Here is a 24,815-nt window from a genome sequence, read left to right as displayed (position 1 = left end):
TGTAGAACAGAGCAGAGCCGTGTGTGCAGAGCAGAGCCGTGTGTGTAGAGCAGAGCAGAGCCGTGTGTGTAGAACAGAGCTGTGTGTCTAGAGCCTTGTGTTTGCAGAGCAGAGCCGTGTACAGAGAAGAACTGTGTGTGTTTGCAGAGCAGTCGTGTGTGTGTAGAGCAGAGCCGTGTGTTTGCAGAGCAGAGCCGTGTACAGAGCAGAGCCGTGTGTGTTTGCAGAGCAGAGCCGTGTGTGTGTAGAGCAGAGCCGTGTGTGTGTAGAGCAGAGCCGTGTGTGTGTAGAGCAGGGCCGTGTGTGTGTAGAGCAGGGCCGTGTGTGTTTGCAGAGCAGAGTGTGTGTAGAGCAGAGCCGTGTGTTTGCAGAGCAGAGCCTTGTGTGTAGAGCAGAGCCATGTGTCTAGAGCAGAGCGGTGTGTGTTTGCAGAGCAGAGCCGTGTGTGCAGAGCAGAGCAGTGTTCAGAGCAGAGCCGTGTGTGTGCAGAGCAGTGTGTGTCTAGAGCAGAACCATGTGTGCCCGCAAAGCAGAGCCCTGTGTGTAGAGCAGAGCTGTGTGTGTGCAGAGCAGAGCCATGTGTGTAGAGCAGAACAGTGTGTGAAGTGCAGAGCCGTGTGTGCAGAGCAGAGACGCAAATGTAGAGCAGAGCCGTGTGAGCAGAGCCACGTGTGCACAGCAGAGCCATATGTGTAGAGCAGAGCATGTGTGTAGAGCAGAGCCGTGTGTGCAGAGCAGTGTGTCTAGAGCAGAGCCGTGTGTAGAGCCATGTGTATGTGTGCAGCGCAGAGCAGTGTGTGTGTGCAGCGCAGAGCCGTGTGTAGAGCCATGTGTATGCGTCCAGAGCCATGTGTGTGTGTGCAGAGCCTTGTGTGCAGAGCGGTGTGTGTCTAGAGCAGAGCCGTGTGTGTATGTAGAGCCATGTGTATGTGTGCAGCGCAGAGCCGTGTGTGCAGAGCAGAGCGGTGTGTGTTTGCAGAGAAGAGCCGTGTGTGTGCAGAGCAGTGTGTGTGTAGAGCAGACCTGAGCCGTGTGTGTCTAGAGCAGAACCGTGTGTGCAGAGCAGACCTGTGTGTGCGCGCAGAGCAAACCTGTGTGTGCGCGCAAAGCAGAGCCCTGTGTGTAGAGCAGAGCTGTGTGTGCAGAGCAGAGCCTTGCATGTAGAGCAGAGCAGTGTGTGAAGTGCAGAGCCGCATGTGTAGAGCAGATCGTGTGTGTGTGTAGAGCAGAGCCGTGTGTGCAGAGCAGTGTGTCTAGAGCAGAGCTGTGTGTAGAGCCATGTGTATGTGTGCAGCGCAGAGCCGTGTGTGTGTGCAAAGAGCAGAGCCGTGTGTGCAAAGCCATGTGTATGCGTCCAGAGCAGAGCCGTGTGTGTGTGCAGAGCCTTGTGTGCAGAGCAGTGTGTCTAGAGCAGAGCTGTGTGTGTATGTACAGCCATGTGTATGTGTGCAGCGCAGAGCCGTGTGCGTTGAGCAGAGCTGTGTGTGTGCAGAACAGACCTGTGTGTGTGCAGAGCAGAGCCGTGATGTGTGTGCAGAGCAGAGCCGTGATGTGTGTGCAGAGCAGAGCCGTGATGTGTGTGCAGAGCAGAGCCGTGATGTGTGTGCAGAGCAGAGCCATGTGTGTGTGTGTAGAGCAGAGCCATGTGTGTGTGTGTAGAACAGAGCCATGTGTGTGTGTGTGTGCGCAGAGCAGAGCCGCATGTGTAGAGAACGGTGTATGCAGAGCCACCTGTGCAGAGCAGAGCCGCATGTGTAGAGCAGAGCTGTTTGTGCAGTGTGTGTAGAGCAGAGCTGTGTGTAGAGCAGAGCCGTGTGTGTAGAGTGTGTAGAGCAGAGCCGGGTGTGTGTGTAGAGCAGAGCAGAGTGTGTGGGTAGAGCAGAGCAGTGTGTGTATGTGTGTGTAGAGCAGAGCCGTGTGTGTGTAGAGCAGAGTAGTGTGTGTGTGTGTGTGTGTAGAGCAGAGCCGCATGTGTAGAGCAGAGCTGTTTGTGCAGTGTGTGTAGAGCAGAGCTGTGTGTGTGTAGAGCAGAGCCGTGTGTGTAGAGTGTGTAGAGCAGAGTGTGTGTAGAGCAGAGCCGTGTGTGTATGTGTGTGTAGGGCAGAGCAGTGTGTGTGTAGAGCAGAGCCGTGTGTGTAGAGCAGAGCCGTGTGTGTAGAGTGTGTAGAGCAGAGCAGTGTGTGTGTAGAGCAGAGCCGTGTGTGTAGAGCAGAGCTGTTTGTGCAGTGTGTGTAGAGCAGAGCAGTGTGTGTGTAGAGCAGAGCCGTGTGTGTAGAGTGTGTAGAGCAGAGTGTGTGTAGAGCAGAGCCGTGTGTGTATGTGTGTGTAGGGCAGAGCAGTGTGTGTGTAGAGCAGAGCCGAGTGTGTAGAGCAGAGCAGTGTGTGTGTAGAGCAGAGCCGTGTGTGTAGAGTGTGTAGGGCACAGCCGTCGGGTGTGTGCAGCTCAGAGCAGAGCCGGGTGTGTGCAGAGCACTGAGGCCCTGGCTCCTCCCGCCCTGACTGATCCCAGTGATGACGTCACGGCAGGTCCTTTTCCTCCTCAGCACACCGGTGAGTGTCTCCCTATGTCCCTGTGCACATTACACCCAGGTAATTCTGCGCTTTTGTTCCGACACTTGGAGCCTTTTCTCATTTGTAGCCCTTGTAGGACGCCGGCTGCACACATTGTCCTTGCTTTGACCATGTGTTTCTGATGCTTTTATTCCCTATTTTGCCCCTCAGTGTAACGCACTTAAGTTTACGAATTTCATCTTCTGTTTCTTTAGAAGTTTCTGCCTGAAATATAGAGAATGCAATAATAAGGAAATAAATTCCATTAAATTGTGCAATCATTTCCCTCTGTGGAGCCTCTCCATCCTCAGGAGGGACTGTTATGGCTCATTCTGTGGCCGCCGCGGACACTGGGAAAGCTGGGTACAGGTTACTGATTAGACAGTCAGAGATGGCTGCAGAGCATTGGAAAGTTGGGTTATAGCTCAGTAGTGATCCATCCTGAGACTGGAAAAGCTGGAATGATATGTTTAAGGCTGCAGCTCACAATGGGTGAGAGGGGCTGCAGCACAGTGTGATTCCATAGTCTGCTGCTGCCACTGGGAAAGCTGGGTTACAGCTTAGTGATGATACATCCAGCAAGTCCTGCTGCCACTGGGAAAGCTGGGTTACAGCTTAGTGATGATACATCCAGCAAGTCCTGCTGCCACTGGGAAAGCTGGGTTACAGCTTAGTGATGATACATCCAGCAAATCCTGCTGCCACTGGGAAAGCTGGGTTACAGCTTAGTGATGATACATCCAGCAAGTTCTGCTGCCACTGGGAAAGCTTTGTTACAGCATTGATTATAGCTTCACATATTGCTGCTAAGTGATAGGAAGTGGAACTGTAGCTCAGTAATGATCCATTCTAACATTGGGAAAGTGGCTTTATAGAAGTGATGATATGGCCGGAGACTGTGAAAACGGTTTTATAGCTCAGTAATGCTCACAATGGGAAGACTGAGGTACAGTACAGTGTGAGTACCAGTGGCATAACTAGAGTCCGATGGGCCCCGGAGAAAAATTTGGACCTGGGCCTCGCTGCATGTTAGTCAGATGTATGGGCTCTTGTAGCATTCTAAATTGACTTATGTGTTCGCACCCCCCTTTCTTTTTGTAGTAATGCCCCCCATCCTGGTATATAATATTATTATTTATTTATATAGCACCATTAATTCCATGGTGCTGTACATGAGAAAAGGGCTACATACAGGGTTATAGATATCGTTTACAGTAGATAAATTTACAATGACAGACTGGTACAGAGGGGAGAGGACCCTGTCCATGCGGACTTACATTCTACGGGATAATGGGGAAGAGGCAGAAGGTCGGGGGTGGGGCAGATCTAGTGGTGGTGAGGCGGCAGCTTGGGTGGTGGTGAGGCGGCAGCTCAGGAGATTGGTGAGGTGGCAGCTCTGGTGGTGGTGAGGCGGCAGCTTGGGTGGTGGTGAGGCAGTAGCTCTGGTGGTGGTGAGGCGGCAGCTCAGGAGATTGGTGAGGTGGCAGCTCTGGTGGTGGTGAGGCGGCAGCTCTGGTGGTGGTGAGGCGGCAGCTCTGGCGGTGGTGAGGCAGCAGCTCGGGTGGTGGTGAGGCGGCAGAATGGTTATTGCAGGCTGTAGGCTTTCCTGAAGAGATGGGTTTTCAGGTTCCATCTGAAGGATCCGAGGGTGGTGGATAATCGGACGTGTTGAGACGTGGAATTCCAGAGGATGGGGGATATTCCGGAGAAATCTTGGAGGCGGTTGTGTGAGGAACGAATAAGTGTGGAGGAGAGTAGGAGGTCTTGGGAGGACCGGAGATTACGTGAGGGAAGATATTGGGAGATTAGTTCAGAGATATAGGGAGGGGACAGGTTGTGGATGGCTTTGTAGATCAGTGTTTGTAGTTTGAACTGGATTCGTTGGGGAATTGGGAGCCAGTGGGGGGATTTACAGAAGGGAGAAGCGGGGGAGCAGCGAGGAGAGAGGTGGATTAGCCGGGCAGCAGAGTTGAGGACAGACTGGAGTGGTGCAAGAGAGTTAGCAGGGAGGCCACAGAGAAGGGTGTTGCAGTAATCGAGGTGGGAGATGATGAGGGCATGCACAAGAGTTTTAGTAGATTGAGGGCTGAGGAAGGGACGGATTCTGGCAATATTTTTGAGTTGGAGGCGACAGGAGGTGGCAAGAGCTTGGATGTGCGGTTTTAAGGACAGGGCAGAGTTCAGGGTTACCCCGAGGCAGTGGATTTCAGGTGCAGACAGAGCGTAATGCCATTTACCGTAATAGATAGATCAGGTAGGGGGGATACGTGAGATGGGGGGAAAGATGATGAGTTCGGTTTTGTCTACATTGAGTTTTAGGAAGCGAGCGTTGAAGAAGGAGGATATGGCTGATAGACACTCCGGGATTCTGGATAGCAGGGAGGTGACATCTGGGCCAGAGAGGCAGCACGGTGGCTAAGTGGTTAGCACTGCAGCCTTGCAGCGCTGGAGTCCAGGGTTCTAATCCCACGCAGGACAACATCTGCAAAGAGTTTGTATGTTCTCTCCGTGTTTGCGTGGGTTTCCTCCGGGTACTCTGGTTTCCTCCCACATTCGAAAGACATACTGATAGGGAATTTAGATTGTGAGCCCCATCGGGGACAGCGATGATAATGTGTGCAAAATTGTAAAGCGCTCTGGAATATGTTAGCGCTATATAAAAATAAAGATTATTATTATTAGAGCTGAGTGTAGTCCGCTGTTGTGAATTCTGCTCTTGGGCTCCCTCCGGTGGTTGTTGGTGGTAGTGCAGTTGTCTTGGGGTTGTAATCCGGGCAGGTGTTTCTGCTGATTGCAGCTCTATTAGGTATTTAGGTGTGCAGGATCCATGAGTCTGTGCCAGTTGTCCATTGTACTTGGAGGGATTGCATCTCTCTCTGGCTCCTCATGCCCTGCTGCAAATTCAGCTAAGATAAGTGTCTGTTTTTTTGTCTCTGTGCACACATGCAGTGTGCTTTGCAATTCAGTGCAATTTATTGTGTTTTTGTCCAGCTTAGACTTTGTTTGGATTTTTCAGTCATGCTGGATTCTCAGGAGATGCAGATATACTTTCTATGTCTTTAGTTAGATGTAGAATATTTGTATTATCTGCTGTGGATGTTTTTAGGATTTTAATACTGACCGCTTAGAATTCTGTCCTATCCTTTTCTATTTAGCTAGAAGTGCCTCTTTTGCTAAATCCTGTTTTTCTGCCTGCGTGTGTCTTTCCTCTTATACTCACAGTCAATATTTGTGGGGGGCTGCCTATCCTTTGGGGTTCTGCTCTGAGGCAAGATAGAATTCCCATTTCCATCTATAGGGGTATTTAGTCCTCCGGCTGTGTCGAGATGTCTAGGACGTGTTAGGTACATCCCACGGCTACTTCTAGTTGCGGTGTTAGATTAGGGTTTGCGGTCAGTACAGGTTCCACCTACTCCTGAGAAAGTCTCTCATGCGGCTCCAAGTTCACCAGATCATAACAGTCCGCATACAGGGGGTACTGGAAGCCATGGGACTTTATGAGTTGTCCTAGACAAGGGTATAGATGGAAAAAAGTAGGGGCCCTAGGACAGAGCTTTGAGGGACTCCAACAGAGAGAGGGCGGGATGAGGAGGTAGTGTGGGAGTGGGAAACCCTAAATGTGCGGTTGGAAAGGTATAAGGCAATCCAGGACAGGGCAAGGTCTTTGATGCCTAGGATAGAAAGAATCTGTAGCAGTAGGCAGTGGTTCTCAGGGAGATTGGAGGTTGTCCACAGAATGCTGTAGATAAGCCCTTGATGCCGGTGGCCTTAGCTCATATACGATTTTTGGGGTGACAGATTCCCTTTAAAGTCAGGGGAAAAGTAGCAGCGTACCAGTTAAAACAGAGGAAGAGAAGTACATGGGATTCTGGGGTGCAGTGGGTATTCCAGATTAGGAGACAGTTCAGACATACCTGTGGATGAAAGCAGATGGATCAGGGCATGACAGCATGAAGGAAAATATACCATAGGTTACCATTGTGGTATATTTCTGATGACACACTTAAAAAGATGTCACTTTAAATGATGTCACATCTGACCAGCTCCATTCAACTTATACACACACACACACACACACACACACACACACACACACACACACACACACACACACACACACACACACACACACACACACACACACACACACACACACACACATATATATATATATGTATGTCCCCAAACCTGTATAGGTATCCCCCATCCTGGTATATATGTCCCCTATCCTGGTATATGTGTCCCCCATCCTGGTATATATGTCCCCTATCCTGGTATACGTGTCCCCCATCCTGGTATATATGTCCCCTATCCTGGTATATGTGTCCCCCATCCTGGTATATGTGTCCCCCATCCTGGTATATATGTCCCCTATCCTGGTATATGTGTCCCCCATCCTGGTATACGTGTCCCCCATCCTGGTATATATAATCCCCCATCCTGGTATATATGTCCCCCATCCTGGTATACGTGTCCCCCATCCTGGTATATGTGTCCCCCATCCTGGTATATATGTCCCCTATCCTGGTATATGTGTCCCCCATCCTGGTATACGTGTCCCCCATCCTGGTATATATAATCCCCCATCCTGGTATATATGTCCCCCATCCTGGTATACGTGTCCCCCATCCTGGTATACGTGTCCCCCATCCTGGTATATGTGTCCCCATCCTGGTATATGTGTCCCCCCATCCTGATATGTCCCCCATCCTGGTATATATCCCCCATCCTGGTATTTTTGTCCCCCATCCTGGTATATATGTCCCCCATGGTGTAACGTTAGTCCGCCTCCACGTGGTGCACCCTGGGTAACGCTAAAGGACTAACAACCTTGGCGACCAAACAGTCAAACTACATCTAGATCTCCTGGTCAATATATTTTACATCATATTTGATAATCAACAAAGGATCAAATTTGATAATGTCTATTCATACGATTAATAATAATAATGTCCCCCATCCTGGTATATGTGTCCCCCATCCTGGTATATGTGTCCCCCATCCTGATATGTCCCCCATCCTGGTATATATCCCCCATCCTGGTATTTTTGTCCCCCATCCTGGTATATATGTCCCCCATGGTGTAACGTTAGTCCGCCTCCACGTGGTGCACCCTGGGTAACGCTAAAGGACGAACAACCTTGGCGACCAAACAGTCAAACTACATCTAGATCTCCTGGTCAATATATTTTACATCATATTTGATAATCAACAAAGGATCAAATTTGATAATGTCTATTCATACGATTAATAATAATAATGTCCCCCATCCTGGTATATGTGTCCCCCATCCTGGTATATGGGTCCCCCATCCTGGTATATATGTCCCCCATCCTGGTATATGTGTCCCCCATCCTGGTATATGTGTCCCCCATCCTGGTATATGTGTCTCCCATCCTGGTATATATGTGCCCATCCTGGTATTTTTGTCCCCCATCCTGGTATATATGTCCCCCATCCTGGTATATATGTCCCCCATCCTGGTATATGTGTCCCCCATCATGGTATATGTGTCCCCCATCATGGTATAAGTGTCCCCCATCCTGGTATATATAATCCCCCATCCTGGTATATGTGTCCCCTGTTGTGAATTCTGTTTTTGGGCTCCCTCTGGTGGTTACTGGTGGTACTGGCTGACTTTTGTCTTGCACCTGTTCCCATCAGGAAACTGGGAGTTTCCTATTTAGTCTGGCTTCTCAGTCATTCTAGTGCCGGCAATCAATGTTACCAGAGCACCTCTGTTGCTTGCTACCTGCTCCAAGTCTGCAATTCAGCTAAGTTGGATCTTTGGCTTTTTTTGTGTTTGTTTGTCCAGCATGCATTTATATTTCTCTTGCTGCTGGAAGCTCTAGTGATCTGAAATTACTACTCCGGTGTCATGAGTTGATAACGGAGTTAAAGTAATTTCAGGATGGCTGTTTAGGGTTTTGAGGTGACCGCGAAGTCCTCTTTTGTATTTTCTGCTATCTAGTCAGAGGGCCTCTCTTTGCTGAATCTATATTCATACTGCGTACGTGTTTTCCTCTTACCTAACCGTTATTATATGTGGGGGGCTACTATCACTTTTGGGGTTTCCCTGGAGGCAAGCCAGGTCTGTGTATTCCTCTACTAGGGGGTAACTAGATCTCCGGCTGGTGCGAGGTGTCTAGGCATAATCGTAGGCACACCCCCTGGCTACTATTAGTTGCGTGTTAGGTTTAGCGTCGCGGTCATCTGAGATTCCATCATTCCTAGAGCTAGTCCGTTTTTGCCTGAGTCCCTGCCATTGGGAACCATGACAGTATTGCCGGCCGCAAATGTATTAAAGGTATTGGCTGAAGAAAGAGAGAAAAGAAGAAGTTTCTGACACTTTTTTTTTTTTTTTTTACTCAGAAGTTCTGTCTAGCCATAATTGCAATCTGCTGCTTTTTCCTCTCCTCTTAACCCCTGAATGGCTCAGATCTCAGCTGTTGAGAAATGGATATCCAGAGTTTAGCTACAGGCCTGAGTGCTCTTGCTTCTAAGGTTCAAAATATCCAAGACTATGTTATACATGCTCCTATGTCAGAACCCAAGATTCCTATACCTGAGTTCTTTTCTGGAGATAGATCTCGTTTTTTGAATTTTAAGCACAATTGTAAATTGTATCTTTCTCTGAGATCTCGCTCCGCTGGAGAGTCCGCTCAGCAGGTTAAAATTGTGATTTCCTTGTTGCGGGGTGACCCCCAGAATTGAGCATTTGCATTGGCACCAGGGGATCCTGCGCTGCTCAATGTGGATGCGTTTTTTCTGGCACTGGGGTTGCTCTATGAGGAACCTAATTTGGAGATTCAGGCTGAAAAGGCCTTGATAGCCCTCTCTCAAGGGCATGATGAAGCTGAAATATATTGTCAAAAATTTCGAAAATGGTCTGTGCTTACTCAGTGGAATGAGTGCGCCCTGGCGGCGAATTTCAGAGAAGGTCTCTCTGACGCCGTTAAAGATGTCATGGTGGGGTTTCCTACGCCCACAGGTCTGAATGAGTCCATGACTATGGCTATTCAGATTGATCGGCGTTTACGGGAGCGCAAACCTGTGCACCATTTAACGGTGTCTTCTGAGCAGACACCGGAGATTATGCAATGTGATAGAATTCTGTCCAGAAGTGAACGGCAGAATTATAGGCGTAAAGATGGGTTGTGCTTCTACTGTGGTGATTCTGCTCATGTTATATCAGCATGCTCTAAACGCACAAAAAAGGTTGATAAGTCTTTTGCAATTGGCACTTTACAGTCTAAGTTTATTTTGTCTGTAACTTTGATCTGTTCATTATCATCTATTACTGTGGATGCCTATGTGGATTCTGGCGCTTCCTTGAGTCTTATGGATTTGTCCTTTGCCAGACGCTGTGGGTTTAGCCTAGAGCCTTTGGAAGTTCCTATTCCTCTGAAGGGTATCGACTCCACACCTTTGGCTAGGAATAAACCACAATTCTGGACACAAGTGACTATGTGTATGACTCCTGACCATCGGGAGGTGATTCGCTTCCTTGTGTTGCATAACTTGCATGATGTCTTAGTGCTTGGATTGCCATGGTTGCAAACTCATAATCCAGTCCTTGACTGGAAAACAATGTCTGTGTTAAGCTGGGGATGTCAGGGGGCTCATGGGGAAGTACCTTTGGTTTCCATTGCTTCATCTACTCCCTCTGAAATTCCGGCATTTTTGTCTGACTATTGTGATGTTTTTGAGGAGCCCGAACTTAGTACTCTCCCCCCTCACAGGGATTGTGATTGTGCTATAGACTTGATTCCGGGCAGCAAGTTTCCCAAGGGTCGTTTGTTTAATCTGTCTGTGCCTGAGCATGCTGCTATGCGGGAGTATATTAAGGAGTCCTTGGAAAAGGGACATATCCGTCCATCCTCATCCCCTTTAGGAGCAGGTTTTTTTTTCGTGGGTAAAAAAGATGGCTCCCTGAGGCCCTGTATTGATTATCGCCTGTTGAATAAGATTACAGTCAAATACCAGTATCCTTTGCCACTATTGACTGATTTATTTGCTCGTATTAAAGGGGCAAAGTGGTTCTCTAAGATTGATCTTCGGGGTGCGTATAATTTGGTGCGGATTAAGCAGGGAGAAGAGTGGAAAACTGCATTTAATACGCCCGAGGGCCATTTTGAGTATTTGGTAATGCCTTTTGGTCTTTCTAATGCTCCTTCAGTCTTTCAGTCCTTTATGCACGATATTTTCCGTAAATACCTGGATAAATTTATGATTGTGTATTTGGATGATATTTTGATTTTTTCGGATGACTGGGAGTCGCATGTTCAACAGGTTAGGAAGGTTTTTCAGGTTTTGCGGTCCAATTCTTTGTTTGTAAAGGGTTCAAAGTGTATTTTTGGGGTTCAGAAGATCTCCTTTTTGGGGTATATTTTTTCCCCTTCTTCTGTTGAGATGGATCCTGTCAAGGTTCGGGCTATTTGTGATTGGACGCAGCCTACTTCCCTGAAGAGTCTTCAGAAGTTCTTGGGCTTTGCTAATTTCTATCGTCGATTTATAACTGGGTTTTCAAGTGTTGCTAAACCTCTGACTGATTTGACTAAGAAGGGTGCTGATGTTGCCAATTGGTCCTCTGCGGCTGTGGAGGCCTTTCGGGAGCTTAAGCGCCGCTTTTCTTCCGCCCCTGTGTTGCGCCAGCCTGATGTTTCGCTCCCTTTTCAGGTCGAGGTTGATGCTTCCGAGATTGGAGCGGGGGCGGTTTTGTCGCAGAGAAGTCCCGATTGCTCAGTGATGAGACCATGTGCATTCTTCTCTCGAAAGTTTTCGCCCGCCGAGCGAAATTATGATGTCGGTAATCGGGAGCTCTTGGCTATGAAGTGGGCATTTGAGGAGTGGCGTCATTGGCTTGAGGGTGCTAGACATCAGGTGGTAGTCTTGACTGATCACAAGAATCTGATTTACCTTGAGTCTGCCAGGCGTCTGAATCCTAGACAGGCGCGCTGGTCGTTGTTTTTCTCCCAGTTTAATTTTGTGGTTTCATACTTGCCGGGTTCAAAAAATGTGAAGGCAGATGCCCTTTCTAGGAGTTTTGAGCCTGACTCCTCTGGTGATTCTGAGCCTACGGGTATCCTTAAGGATGGGGTGATTTTGTCTGCTGTCTCCCCAGACTTGCGACGTGCTTTGCAGGAGTTTCAGACTGATAGGCCTGATCGTTGTCCGCCTGGGAGACTGTTTGTTCCAGATGAATGGACCAGTAGAGTCATCTCGGAGGTTCATTCTTCTGTGTTGGCAGGTCACCCTGGAATTTTTGGTACCAGAGATTTGGTGGCCAGGTCCTTCTGGTGGCCTTCCCTGTCTTGGGATGTGCGTGCCTTTGTACAGTCTTGTGATGTTTGTGCTCGGGCCAAGCCTTGCTGTTCTCGGGCTAGTGGATTGTTGTTGTCCTTGCCTATTCCGAAGAGGCCGTGGACGCACATCTCTATGGACTTTATCTCGGACCTCCCGGTTTCTCAGAAAATGTCCGTCATTTGGGTGGTGTGTGACCGTTTTTCTAAGATGGTTCATTTGGTACCCTTGCCCAAATTGCCTTCTTCATCTGAGTTGGTTCCTTTGTTTTTTCAGAATGTGGTTCGTTTACATGGTATCCCGGAAAACATCGTTTCTGACAGGGGGTCTCAATTTGTGTCTAGGTTCTGGCGAGCGTTCTGTGCCAGGATGGGCATTGATTTGTCTTTTTCGTCTGCATTCCATCCTCAGACTAATGGCCAGACGGAGCGAACTAATCAGACCTTGGAGACTTATTTGAGGTGTTTTGTGTCTGCTGATCAGGATGATTGGGTCGCCTTTTTGCCGTTGGCAGAGTTTGCCCTCAATAATCGGGCCAGTTCTGCCACTCTGGTTTCTCCTTTCTTTTGCAATTCAGGGTTTCACCCTCGTTTTTCATCTGGCCAGGTGGAATCTTCGGATTGCCCTGGAGTGGACACGGTGGTGGATGGACTGCACCGGATTTGGAGTCATGTGGTGGACAATTTGAAGTTGTCTCAGGAGAAGACTCAGCAGTTTGCTAATCGTCATCGTCGTGTGGGTCATCATCTCCGCGTTGGGGACTTGGTGTGGTTATCTTCTCGTTTTGTCCCTATGAAGGTCTCTTCTCCTAAGTTTAAGCCTCGGTTCATAGGTCCTTATAAGATTTTGGAGATTCTTAATCCTGTGTCTTTTCGTTTGGACCTACCAGCATCTTTCACCATTCATAATGTCTTCCATCGGTCGTTGTTGCGGAGGTACGAGGTGCCGGTTGTTCCTTCTGTTGAGCCTCCTGCTCCTGTGCTGGTGGAGGGTGAATTGGAGTATGTTGTGGAGAAGATTTTGGACTCTCGCGTTTCCAGACGGAGACTTCAATATTTGGTTAAATGGAAGGGATACGGTCAGGAGGATAATTCTTGGGTGACTGCCTCCGATGTTCATGCCTCTGATTTGGTTCGCGCCTTTCATAGGGCGCATCCAGATCGCCCTGGTGGTTCTCATGAGGGTTCGGTGCCCCCTCCTTAAGGGGGGGGTACTGTTGTGAATTCTGTTTTTGGGCTCCCTCTGGTGGTTACTGGTGGTACTGGCTGACTTTTGTCTTGCACCTGTTCCCATCAGGAAACTGGGAGTTTCCTATTTAGTCTGGCTTCTCAGTCATTCTAGTGCCGGCAATCAATGTTATCAGAGCACCTCTGTTGCTTGCTACCTGCTCCAAGTCTGCAATTCAGCTAAGTTGGATTTTTGGCATTTTTTGTGTTTGTTTGTCCAGCATGCATTTATATTTCTCTTGCTGCTGGAAGCTCTAGTGATCTGAAATTACTACTCCGGTGTCATGAGTTGATAACGGAGTTAAAGTAATTTCAGGATGGCTGTTTAGGGTTTTGAGGTGACCGCGAAGTCCTCTTTTGTATTTTCTGCTATCTAGTCAGAGGGCCTCTCTTTGCTGTATCTATATTCATACTGCGTACGTGTTTTCCTCTTACCTAACCGTTATTATATGTGGGGGGCTACTATCACTTTTGGGGTTTCCCTGGAGGCAAGCCAGGTCTGTGTATTCCTCTACTAGGGGGTAACTAGATCTCCGGCTGGTGCGAGGTGTCTAGGGATAATCGTAGGCACACCCCCTGGCTACTATTAGTTGCGTGTTAGGTTCAGCGTCGCGGTCATCTGAGATTCCATCATTCCTAGAGCTAGTCCGTTTTTGCCTGAGTCCCTGCCATTGGGAACCATGACACTCTGCGTTATAAACTTCTGTGAAGCACCTAGATAAGTTCATTGGGGGGTCTAGTTTCCAAAATGGGGTCACTTGTGGGGGAGCTCCAATGTTTAGGCACACAGGGGCTCTCCAAACGCGACATGGTGTCCGCTAACGATGGAGATAATTTTTCATTCAAAAAGTCAAATGGCGCTCCTTCCCTTCCAAGCCTTACCATGTGCCCAAACAGTGGTTTACCCCCACATATGAGGTATTGGTGTACTCAGGAGAAATTTCCCAACAAATTTTAGGATCCATTTTATCCTGTTGCCCATGTGAAAATGAAAAAATTGAGGCTAAAAGAATTTTTTTGTGAAAAAAAAGTACTTTTTCATTTTTACGGATCAATTTGTGAAGCACCTGCGGGTTTAAAGTGCTCACTGTGCATCTAGATAAGTTCCTTGGGGCGTCTAGTTTCCAAAATGGGGTCACTTGTGGGGGAGCTCCAATGTTTAGGCACACAGGGGCTCTCCAAACGCAACATGGTGTCCGGTAAAGATTGGAGCCAATTTTTCATTCAAAAAGTCAAATATTGCTCCTTCCCTTCCGAGCCTTGCCGTGCGCCCAAACAGTGGTTTACCCCCACATATGAGGTATCAGCGTACTCCAGACAAATTGTACAACAACTTTTGGGGTCCAGTTTCTCCTTTTACCCTTGGGAAAATTAAAAAAGTGTTGCTAAAAGATCATTTTTGTGACTAAAAAGTTAAATGTTCATTTTTTCCTTCCATGTTGCTTCTGCTGCTGTGAAACACCTGAAGGGTTAACAAACTTCTTGAATGTGGTTTTGGGCACCTTGAGGGGTGCAGTTTTTAGAATGGTGTCACTTTTGGGTATTTTCAGCCATATAGACCCCTCAAACTGACTTCAAATGTGAGGTGGTCCCTAAAAAAAATGGTTTTGTAAATTTTGTTGTAAAAATGAGAAATCACTGGTCAAATTTTAACCCTTATAACTTCCTAGCAAAAAAAAATGTTGTTTCCAAAATTGTGCTGATGTAAAGTAGACATGTGGGAAATGTTATTTATTAACTATTTTGTGTCACATAACTCTCTGGTTTAACAGAATAAAAATTCAAAATGTGAAAATTGCTAAATTTTCAAAATTTTCGCCAAATTTCTGTTTTTTTTTTTTACAAATAAACGCAGAAATTATCAACCTAAATTTACCACTAACTTTAAGCCCAATATGTCACGAAAAAACAGACTCAGAATCGCTAGGATCCGTTGAAGCGTTCCTGAGTTATTACCTCCTAAAGGGACACTGGTCAGAATTGCAAAAAATGGCAAGGTCAAAATAGGCTGGGTCATGAAGGGGTTAATAAACTCCTGGGTTGCTTTGGCTTTATGTTTTGGGTCATTGTCCATCTGTAGTATGAAACGACGACCAATCAGTTTGGCTGCATTTGGCTGGATCTGAGCACACAGTATGGCGGCTCTGAAGACCTCAGAATTCATTCCTGTGTCACATCTTCAATAAACACTAGTGACCCAGTGCCACTGGCAGCCATGCATGCCCAAGCCATCACACTGCCTCCGCCGGGTTTTACAGATGATGTGGTATGCTTTGGAGCATGAGCTGTACCGCGCCTTCGCCATACTTTTCTCTTTCCATCATTCTGGTAGAGGTTGATCTTGGTTTCATCTGTCCAAAAAATGTTCTTCCAGAACTGTGCTGGCTTTTTTAGATGTTTTGTAGCCTTTTTCTTCTTGATGCTTATGAGTGGCTTGCACCGTGCAGTGAACCCTCTGTAGTTACTTTCATGCAGTCTTCTCTTTATGGTAGATTTGGATATTGATACGCCGACCTCCTGGAGAGTGTTGGTCACTTGGTTGGCTGTTGTGAAGGGGTTTCTCTTCACCATGGAGATTATTCTGCGATCATCCACCACTGTTGTCTTCCGTGGGCGCCCAGGTCTTTTTGCATTGTTGAGTTCACCAGTGCTTTCTTTCTTTCTCAGGATGTACCAAACTGTAGATTTTGCCACTCCTAATATTGTAGCAATTTCTCGGATGGGTTTTTTCTGTTTTCGCAGCTTAAGGATGGCTTGTTTCACCTCATTTGACCGCATGTTTACTTCACAGCAAAACCTTCCAAATGCAGCACCACACCTCAAATCAACTCCAGGCCTTTTATCTGCTTAATTGAGAATGACATAACGAAGGGATTGCCCACACCTGTCCATGAAATAGCCTTGGAGTCAATTGTCCAATTACTTTTGGTCCCTTTAAAATCAGGGTGGCACATGTTAAGGAGCTGAAACTCCTAAACCCTTCATCCAATGTTAATGTGGATCCCCTCAAATGAAAGCTGAAAGTCTGAACTTCAACTGCATCTGAATTGTTTTGTTTAAAATTCATTGTGGTAATGTCTGTAACCAAAATTAGAAAAATGTTGTCTCTGTCCAAATATATATGGACTTAACTGTATAAAAAGAACTATATGAAGCTCCTGTTGCCGCCCTGCCAGGAACCTTACTGTTTCCACACAAATGTGACTGATCACACGGCCATCACATCATCCACGGTCCTGGCAGCATTTACCACCCTCTGCATACGTCCTTTGTTACACTGAGTGTTTCTTCATATATTGTCCATGTCCCGCTATCTTGTAATAATATACCGGTATATGTGGCGTGCCCTGTCCCTACTTTTGTGAGTTCTCTCTTTTCTCTACCTTCTTATAGCTTATTTTATACTAATGTATATATGTAATAACATTATTTTCTGTGTTTTTATGCTAATTGCACATTATTATTGTCGCTGCATTGCTACACAAACATTTGTGAACCCTTCAGAATTTTCAATTTTTCTGCATAAATTTGACCTAAAACTACACAAAATTTTCACACCATTCCTAAAAGTAATCAAACAAATGAGTAAAAAATATTAGACTTTGTCATTTTATTTTTTTTTATGAAAATGATCCAATATTACATGACTGTGAGTGAAAAAAGTATGTGAACCTTTAGAATTAGCAGATAATTTGAAGATAAAATTAGAGTCTGGTACTGTCAATCAATGAGATGACAATCGGGTGAGAGTGGGCAACCTGTTTTATTCAAAGAATAGGGATCTATCAAAGTCTGATGTCCTCACACCATATTTGTGGAAGTGTATCATGGGAAGAACAAAGGAGATTTCTGATGAACTCCAAAGAAGATATGTTCGTAAAGCTAGAAATGTTTACAAAATCACCTCTAAAGGGTTTGGACTCCACCAATCCACAGTCAGAATGGTTGCGTACAAATGGAGGACCAACAACAGTAATGGAGAACCAACAAAGATTTTACTCCAGGAGCAATTCATATAGTGGTCCATGAGGTCCAGCATCAAATTCAGGTGACTCCAGTTTGGCCCAATTGGGCTCATGCCCAGACCCCAGAGTATGATGCGGGCCATCACTATAGTGTGAGATCAGTGGCCCAAAGTCATTTAACCCTTTCAATAACGCCCCTTCAGTGCCCACTTTGGTGCCCGTTTTTGTTACAGTTTTATAACTTTTGTAGCTGTTTTATGCGTATTCACATCAGGGCACCTAACTGCATTGTATTTTATTATTGTTATTTTTTTCATTAAACCAGTAAAAAAAAAAAAAAAGAAATTGTCAAATAAGAAACCAACTTAAGCATCGGATTATCTCCAGTAATTGTAATTTTTCCATAAGATTTTCTGTATGTTTTTATATTGGTTCATCTTTTTTTCTACTCAGGGTCTTGCAATGAATAATCCTGTCCGTTAGTTCTTTCTATGTCAAATAATTTTACTGGTTCACCCACCAAGGATGGATAGGGAGAAGAAGAAGATGGCGGAGAGTATAATAAACCTCACCCTGGAGATAATCTTCCATCTTACTGGAGAGGTGAGAGGCTCTGATGTCATCACATGACCTCATTATCTATGGGAATAACGGGGGATATGACCGGAGAGGCGAGAGGCTCTGATGTCATCACATGACCTCGTTATCTATGGGAATAACTGGAGATATGACCGGAGAGGTGAGAGGCTCTGATGTCATCACATGACCTCATTATCTATGGGAATAACAGGGGATATGACCGGAGAGGTGAGAGGCTCTGATGTCATCACATGACCTCATTATCTATGGGAATAACAGGTGATATGACCGGAGAGGTGAGAGGCTCTGATGTCATCACATGACTCATTATCTATGGGAATAACTGGAGATATGACCGGAGAGGTGAGAGGCTCTGATGTCATCACATGACCTCATTATCTATGGGAATAACGAGGGAATGACCGGAGAGGTGAGAGGCTCTGATGTCATCACATGACCTCGTTATCTATGGGAATAACTGGAGATATGACCGGAGAGGTGAGAGGCTCTGATGTCATCACATGACCTCATTATCTATGGGAATAACAGGTGATATGACCGGAGAGGTGAGAGGCTCTGATGTCATCACATGACTCATTATCTATGGGAATAACTGGAGATATGACCGGAGAGGTGAGAGGCTCTGATGTCATCACATGACCTCATTATCTATGGGAATAACGAGGGAATGACCGGAGAGGTGAGAGGCTCTGATGTCATCACATGACCTCGTTATCTATGGGAATAACTGGAGATATGACCGGAGAGGTGAGAGGCTCTGATGTCATCACATGACCTCATTATCTATGGGAATAACAGGTGATATGACCGGAGAGGTGAGAGGCTCTGATGTCATCACATGACTCATTATCTATGGGAATAACTGGAGATATGACCGGAGAGGTGAGAGGTTCTGATGTCATCACATGACCTCATTATCTATGGGAATAACGGGGGGTATGACCTGAGAGGTGAGAGGTTCTGATGTCATCACATGACATCATTATCTATGGGAATAACGGGGGGTATGACCTGAGAGGTGAGAGGTTCTGATGTCATCACGTGACCTCATTATCTATGGGAATAATGGGATATGACCAGGGAGGTGAGAGGCTCTGATGTCATCACATGACCTCGTTATCTATGGGAATAATGGGATATGACCACAGAGGTGAGAGGTTCTGGTGTCATCACATGACCTCGTTATCTATGGGAATAATGGGATATGACCAGAGAAGTGAGAGGCTCTGATGTCATCACATGACATCATTATCTATGGGAATAACGGGGGGTATGACCTGAGAGGTGAGAGGTTCTGATGTCATCACGTGACCTCATTATCTATGGGAATAACAGGGGATATGACCGGAGAGGTGATGGACTCTGGAGATGTCTGTAGTGATATAATTAATGTCTCCACACTCAGGATTACACAATAGTGAAGACCTCTAGTGATCGCTGTGAGGCCCATGTGTCTGCAGGACGAGGAGGAACCCTGAGCCCAATCCCATGGACTTCACCTCACCCCCGGATACATGAGGACATCAATGACCAGAAGATCCTAGAACTCGCCAACAAGATGATTGAGCTGCTGACTGGAGAGGTGACGCTGCTGGGAATGCTGGGACATTATACAGGAGAGCACTGGAGGATTCTGGGTGATGACGGTGTCATTGTGTGTGTCAGGTTCCTATAAGGTGTCAGGACGTCACCGTCTATTTCTCCATGGAGGAGTGGGAGTATCTAGAAGGACACAAGGATCGGTACCAGGAGGTGATGATGGAGGAGCACCGGCCCCGCACATCACCAGGTAATAGACAGGACTAAATACACACGGCCTATAATTCTCTGTATGTAATAATGATGTCAGTCCTGTCTGTGTCTCCTCAGTTCTCTCCAGTAAGAGGACAACCCCAGAGAGATGTCCCGCTCCTCCTCCTCCTCCACAGGACCATCAGGTAGGTGGAGATCTCCCTATGATGTGTAGACGGCTGTGACGTCCTTGTGTTCAGTCTTGTTTTCTCCTCCAGTATTATATGGTTTATACTTGTGTAATGAGAGCGGTGGAGACGGCAGGATCCCGGCTGACCACAGACATCACATGTCCGGATCTTCTCACCATTATTCCCGGGGACTTCTCCCATCATCGGGGACTTTTACAATATTTGTTTTGCAGATTTTGGTTCCGGATAAAGATCTGAACAATATTAATGGTCAAGAGAGAAATGTGAGGGGCGATCAGCGGTGTAAAGAGGAGACCCCTAATGTGAGGGGCGATCAGCGGTGTAAAGAGGAGACCCCTAATGTGAGGGGCGATCAGCGGTGTAAAGAGGAGACCCCTAATGTGAGGAGCGATCAGCGGTGTAAAGAGGAGACCCCTAATGTGAGGGACGATCAGCGGTGTAAAGAGGAGACCTCTAATGTGAGGGACGATCAGCGGTGTAAAGAGGAGACCCCTAATGTGAGGGGCGATCAGTGGTGTAAAGAGGAGACCCCTAATCTGAGGGGCGATCAGTGGTGTAAAGAGGAGACCCCTAATGTGAGGAGCGATCAGCGGTGTAAAGAGGAGACCTCTAATGTGAGGAGCGATCAGCAGTGTAAAGAGGAGACCCCTAATCTGAGGGGCGATCAGCGGTGTAAAGAGGAGACCCCTACAGATCACCGCCCAGGTGAGTGGTGACCGCGGGATAAAAAGAGAAGTCAGATATTCTTCTCCGTCTCCAGCTCTTTAGTGTTTGTGTTCTGTTAATTTTTAGTTATATATTCAGAGAAAATGCAAATTTAATATGGTTGCAAAATACAGCCAGAATGTGGATGTGAAAGATACAAGAACTGTGTTTGATGTCTGCTGTTGTTTTATATCAGCATTTATCTGGGATTGAAAGAGAAATTAGAACTGTATGTAGGGGTGAAAAAACTATGGAAACAGTTGCACATTTTTCTCAGAACGCCTCTTTTCCTAAAATCTGAAAGCTCCTGAGAAAAGTTGTCCAAACTACAGTGAATAAATTTTTAAGTATAGACTGTTCTAGTGAGCGTTAGTGGGGCCTCCTACACATGAAAAACACACGGTAACCAAATCTTTCTGTGTAAATGGCCAAACATTTTCTAGTTGGAATATTCTGTTTATGTAGGGTAAGGTAGATAATGTACCGAGAAAGGCAGTCACAGCTTGCCGAGTACATTGTTGCAAATTTGTATGCTCCTTTTTGCATTTTATTCCAGCATGAGTTTTATTAAGACCAGCGAATACGATGTCAATTTTAGATAAGAAAAGCCATTTGTTCTTTGTACATTACAATTCCGCTCTTCCTCCATGCATTGTAAAGCCTCATAGCTGTCGGATAAATGATCATCTGGTCGACAGCTTCTTCTCCCGAACTCACCATACACTGAAGTGCTGAACTCTGCCCTGCACTCCTGTGTTCTCTGAGGGAGCGACTCCTCTGGTAGTGACTTATTTCCCAATGAGCAAAAGGATCGGCCATCATAAATCCTTTTTGTCCCCAGACATCGTCTGCTATGGGAGAGTCAGATGGCCCACCCATACACAGTAGATTGTCGGCAGATTCCACCAATTTTGTCAAGTCTGAACGGCTTTATCCTTCACTGTTAGGGAATGTGTGAGCTACATACCACCTAATAACTCTAATAGGTTCTTCACTTAGTATTACTACAGTATAAATGCCACCTCTGAAATCTATTATATACTTAGAAAATTGTCTCAAATATTTCATACAGGAATTTTATAACTATCAATTATCAAATTGTTTTTTATTCTCGACAGATGGCTGTACCGAGAGCCCAGGTGGACATCTACCAACTTCAGATATTAAAGCAGATGATCATGGTGTTCCACAGAATAAGCACACATATGAAGAGAATGCCACTTTCCTAGATGTGCGCTCAGCGCTTTACAGGAAAAGTCCATCTGAAACTTTACAACAAGTCTTATCGTACGATTCATCAAAGAGTGATATGCAAAATAAAAATCACAGAAGAGATGTTGAACATCGAAAAGCTCACACAGTGGAGAAGACGTACTTATGCACAGAATGTCAAAAATGCTTCAGTCAGAAATCACTTCTTGTTAGTCATCTGAGAATTCACACAGGGGAGAAGCCATATTCATGTCCAGAGTGTGGGAAATGTTATACTCGGAAATCAATTCTTGTTCAACATCAAAACACTCACGCAGGAGTGAAGCCATTTTTATGTTTAGAATGTGGTAAATGTTTTGCTCAAAAAGCACATCTTGTCAAACATCAGATAACCCACACAGGAGAGAGGCTGTTTTCTTGTTCAGAATGTGGGAAACGTTTTACTGCTCAATCATCTCTTATTGAACATCAAAGAACTCACACAGGGGAGAAGCCATTCTCATGCCAAGAATGTGGAAAGTGTTTTACTCAGAAATCAACACTTATTACACATCACAAAACTCATACAGGGGAGAAATCATTTTCATGTTCAGAATGTGGGAAGTGTTTCTCAAGGAAAACAACTCTTGCTGAACATAAGAAGAGTCACACTGGCGAGAAGGCATTTTTATGTTCAGAATGTGGGAAATGCTTCACAAGGAAAACAAGTCTTTTCGAACATCAGATGGGTCACATTAGGTAGAAGGCACTTAATTTTTTAACTTGTTTTTATATGTATTGACTTTTCAAAATTATTTTTTTCTTAATCAGATACATTATATTGAACAAAACAAAACGTAGAGCAGATATTACGGTACATTACAATACTCGCTCCCCTTCTCTTACCCACCCCCATGGGGACTTTTCCCTGTGCAAACAACACTTCGTCCATTATTAACAATTATCCAACAATATTACAGTTTACCGTGAGTTTTGCGATATTATAGTACAAACAGGTGTTGCTCTAATTGATCCTATCCAACCATGGCTGCCATAGTTTATGGAAGTATTCCTGTTTTATTCCTCTTGGTGTAAATACTTCTTTCAAGTTGAATTATATGGTTTGTTTGGGCAATAAATTCCCATCTGGATGGGGGCTCCTCTCTAATCTAATAATTTACAATCAATTTTCTGACTTTTCAAAATAATTAAACACAACATAAAATATGAAAACGACTAATTGAGCATAGTCTTCATGAATGAAATTAATCGGAATACCACTTTTTAATGGCAGTAAATCAGGAAAATCATAAAGAGAGACAGAAATCAGTCCATGAGAGTGTCTTACGTCAGCAATAGATTGACCCTATTTGTCCAAATTTGTCCTTCAATTAAATTAAAAGGGATAAACTGAAATTGTATCCTACATTAAACATAGTAAGTACAGGTATAAGGTAATAGGTAGGAGTAGGGGAAGATGGGAAGGGTAGAGGTGGGGATTGGGGCCTCTTTTCAAATCTTGAAATTTGTACATCAGTTCTGTACCTAAAGCTAAAATTTAAAATATTATTTCATTTATTTGTTTAACTGCCTTCGGCTCGATCTCGAGCCATGGCGATTTGATGGATGATTGCTCTATAGGAAGATCAATCTTGTGCAAGCTTAGAGAGGTCCACCAGGGTCTTTTCCGCCGTTATCTTGATTGTATTAAGCCATTGGATTGCTGGTCTTCCTCTTAACCTTGTTCCTTCTATTCTTCCAACCATGATGTCCTTCCCAAGTGATTGCACTCTTCATATGATGTGTCCAAATTAGGCAAGTCGTAGCTTGGTGATCCTTGCTTCGAATGGCATGTCTGCCTTGATGTGTTCCAAATTTGATTTGTTTGTTCTTCTTGCATCCATGGTATTGATAACATCCTTCTCCAGCACCATATTTCAAAGGCGTTGATTCTTCTTCTGTCTTGTTTCGTTATCGTCCAGGTTTCGCATCCGTATATTAACACAAAAAACACCAAACCATATATGACTCATTTCTTCGTCATCACTGAAATGTTCCTCAATTTGAAGACCCTGTTCAGCTTTCTTTTATTAAAAGAAATGTTTATTACTATTATATATCTATAGAAGGGTATCGGGTGAGGATCAGCCATCTCATATGGTTAACTATGTGCAGTTGCTTCATGTATTCTCTAATCAGTACCAGCTTTTGCTTATTTATAGGATACAACCATGGTTTTTAAGAGAGACAAAGGTGCTTAAACTTTATTAAACTGTGCATGTCTCCGAGCAAAGTACTGCAGTGCGCAGGCGCTGGGCCTCTCTGACCTTTCCCGGCGCCTGCGCACTGCAGTACTTTGCTCTGCCCTCAACAGGACAGACAAAGTACGCCTGCGCCGGAGCCGCGGCAGGAAGACAAGAAGAGGACGTCATCGTATGAAGATAGGAGGCGCCGGACCGCAGCGGGACCGCCCCTGGGTGAGTATAATCTAACATGTTTTTCTTACCTTTCAGGTTACATTGGGGGCTTATCTACAGCATTACAGAATGCTGTAGATAAGCCCCTGATGCCGGTGGCCTTAGCTCATATACGATTTTTGGGGTGACAGATTCCCTTTAAAGGCTTTACAAAGGTTCTTTGGTTTCGCCAGTTACTACCATAAATTCATTAAGAACTTTTCGGCAGTAGCCAAACCTCTTGATGGATATGTCCAGAAAAGGGATGGACTTTTCCAAATAGTCCAGCCAGTGAGGCATTTGATTCTCTATAGAAATGTTTTTCTTCTGTGCTGATTCTTATAGAGCCTGACGTCACTCGGTCATTCATTTTAGAGGTTGACCCATCTGAAGTGGCTGATGGGGCTGTATTGTCGCAGGGCGCATCTCTAAATAAATGGCGTCCATGTACTTTTCAAAGAAACTGTCATCCGCTGATAAAACTATGACATTGGTAATGGAAAACTCTTGGCAATAAAGTGGGCTTTTGAAGAGTTGGAACATTTTTTGGAGCGGGCACTACATCCGGTCATGGTAATCTCCGATCATAAGAATCTTTTATATTTGGAGTATGCAAAGCGTCTGACACCTAGACAAGCAAGATGGTTATTATTCTTCACCAAATTTTAATTTTAAGTGAACATGTTTTGGTTTTGGCTGGAAATCTTGGTAGTAAAGCCACCACAGATCTTCCTATTTTTTGTTTTTGGTTGTCGGGGTGTACCAGTATGTTCAGGAGTATGTAGCTGCCTGCAGTATTTATGCACGTTCTAAGACCCCTCATACTTGTCCGTCTGGGGCTATTTAACATTTGGCGATTCCCTGCAGTCCGTGGAC

General features: G+C 45.5%; 1 protein-coding gene across 1 annotated transcript; it reads left to right on the top strand.

Annotated features, from left to right (window-relative positions):
* The first annotated feature begins 2,541 nt into the window (after window positions 1-2,541).
* On the top strand, window positions 2,542-23,764 carry LOC143803000 (uncharacterized). The gene is made up of 7 exons (XM_077281374.1): window positions 2,542-2,589; window positions 17,498-17,647; window positions 19,050-19,226; window positions 19,310-19,433; window positions 19,514-19,581; window positions 19,800-20,292; window positions 21,411-23,764. The coding sequence occupies exons 2-7, from the start codon at window positions 17,570-17,572 to the stop codon at window positions 22,244-22,246; spliced, it is 1,776 nt and encodes a 591-aa protein (XP_077137489.1). The 5' UTR covers window positions 2,542-2,589; window positions 17,498-17,569; the 3' UTR covers window positions 22,247-23,764.
* Window positions 23,765-24,815: the final 1,051 nt, after the last annotated feature.

The sequence above is a fragment of the Ranitomeya variabilis genome, chromosome 1, assembly GCF_051348905.1.
Source record: "Ranitomeya variabilis isolate aRanVar5 chromosome 1, aRanVar5.hap1, whole genome shotgun sequence".
NCBI classification, from domain to species: Eukaryota; Metazoa; Chordata; class Amphibia; order Anura; family Dendrobatidae; genus Ranitomeya; species Ranitomeya variabilis.
The sequence above is the reverse complement of the archived record's forward strand: the minus strand, read 5'-3'. Positions and strand labels throughout refer to the sequence as shown.

Bases quoted from the DNA above. Each gene is read 5' to 3' on its own strand.
- LOC143803000 (XM_077281374.1), top strand. From the start codon at position 17,570: ATGGATAGGGAGAAGAAGAAGATGGCGGAGAGTATAATAAACCTCACC. The intron at 17,648-19,049 runs GTGAGAGGCTCT...CTCCACACTCAG, and splicing joins TCTTCCATCTTACTGGAGAG to GATTACACAATAGTGAAGAC. The intron at 19,582-19,799 runs GTAGGTGGAGAT...TTTGTTTTGCAG, and splicing joins CTCCTCCACAGGACCATCAG to ATTTTGGTTCCGGATAAAGA.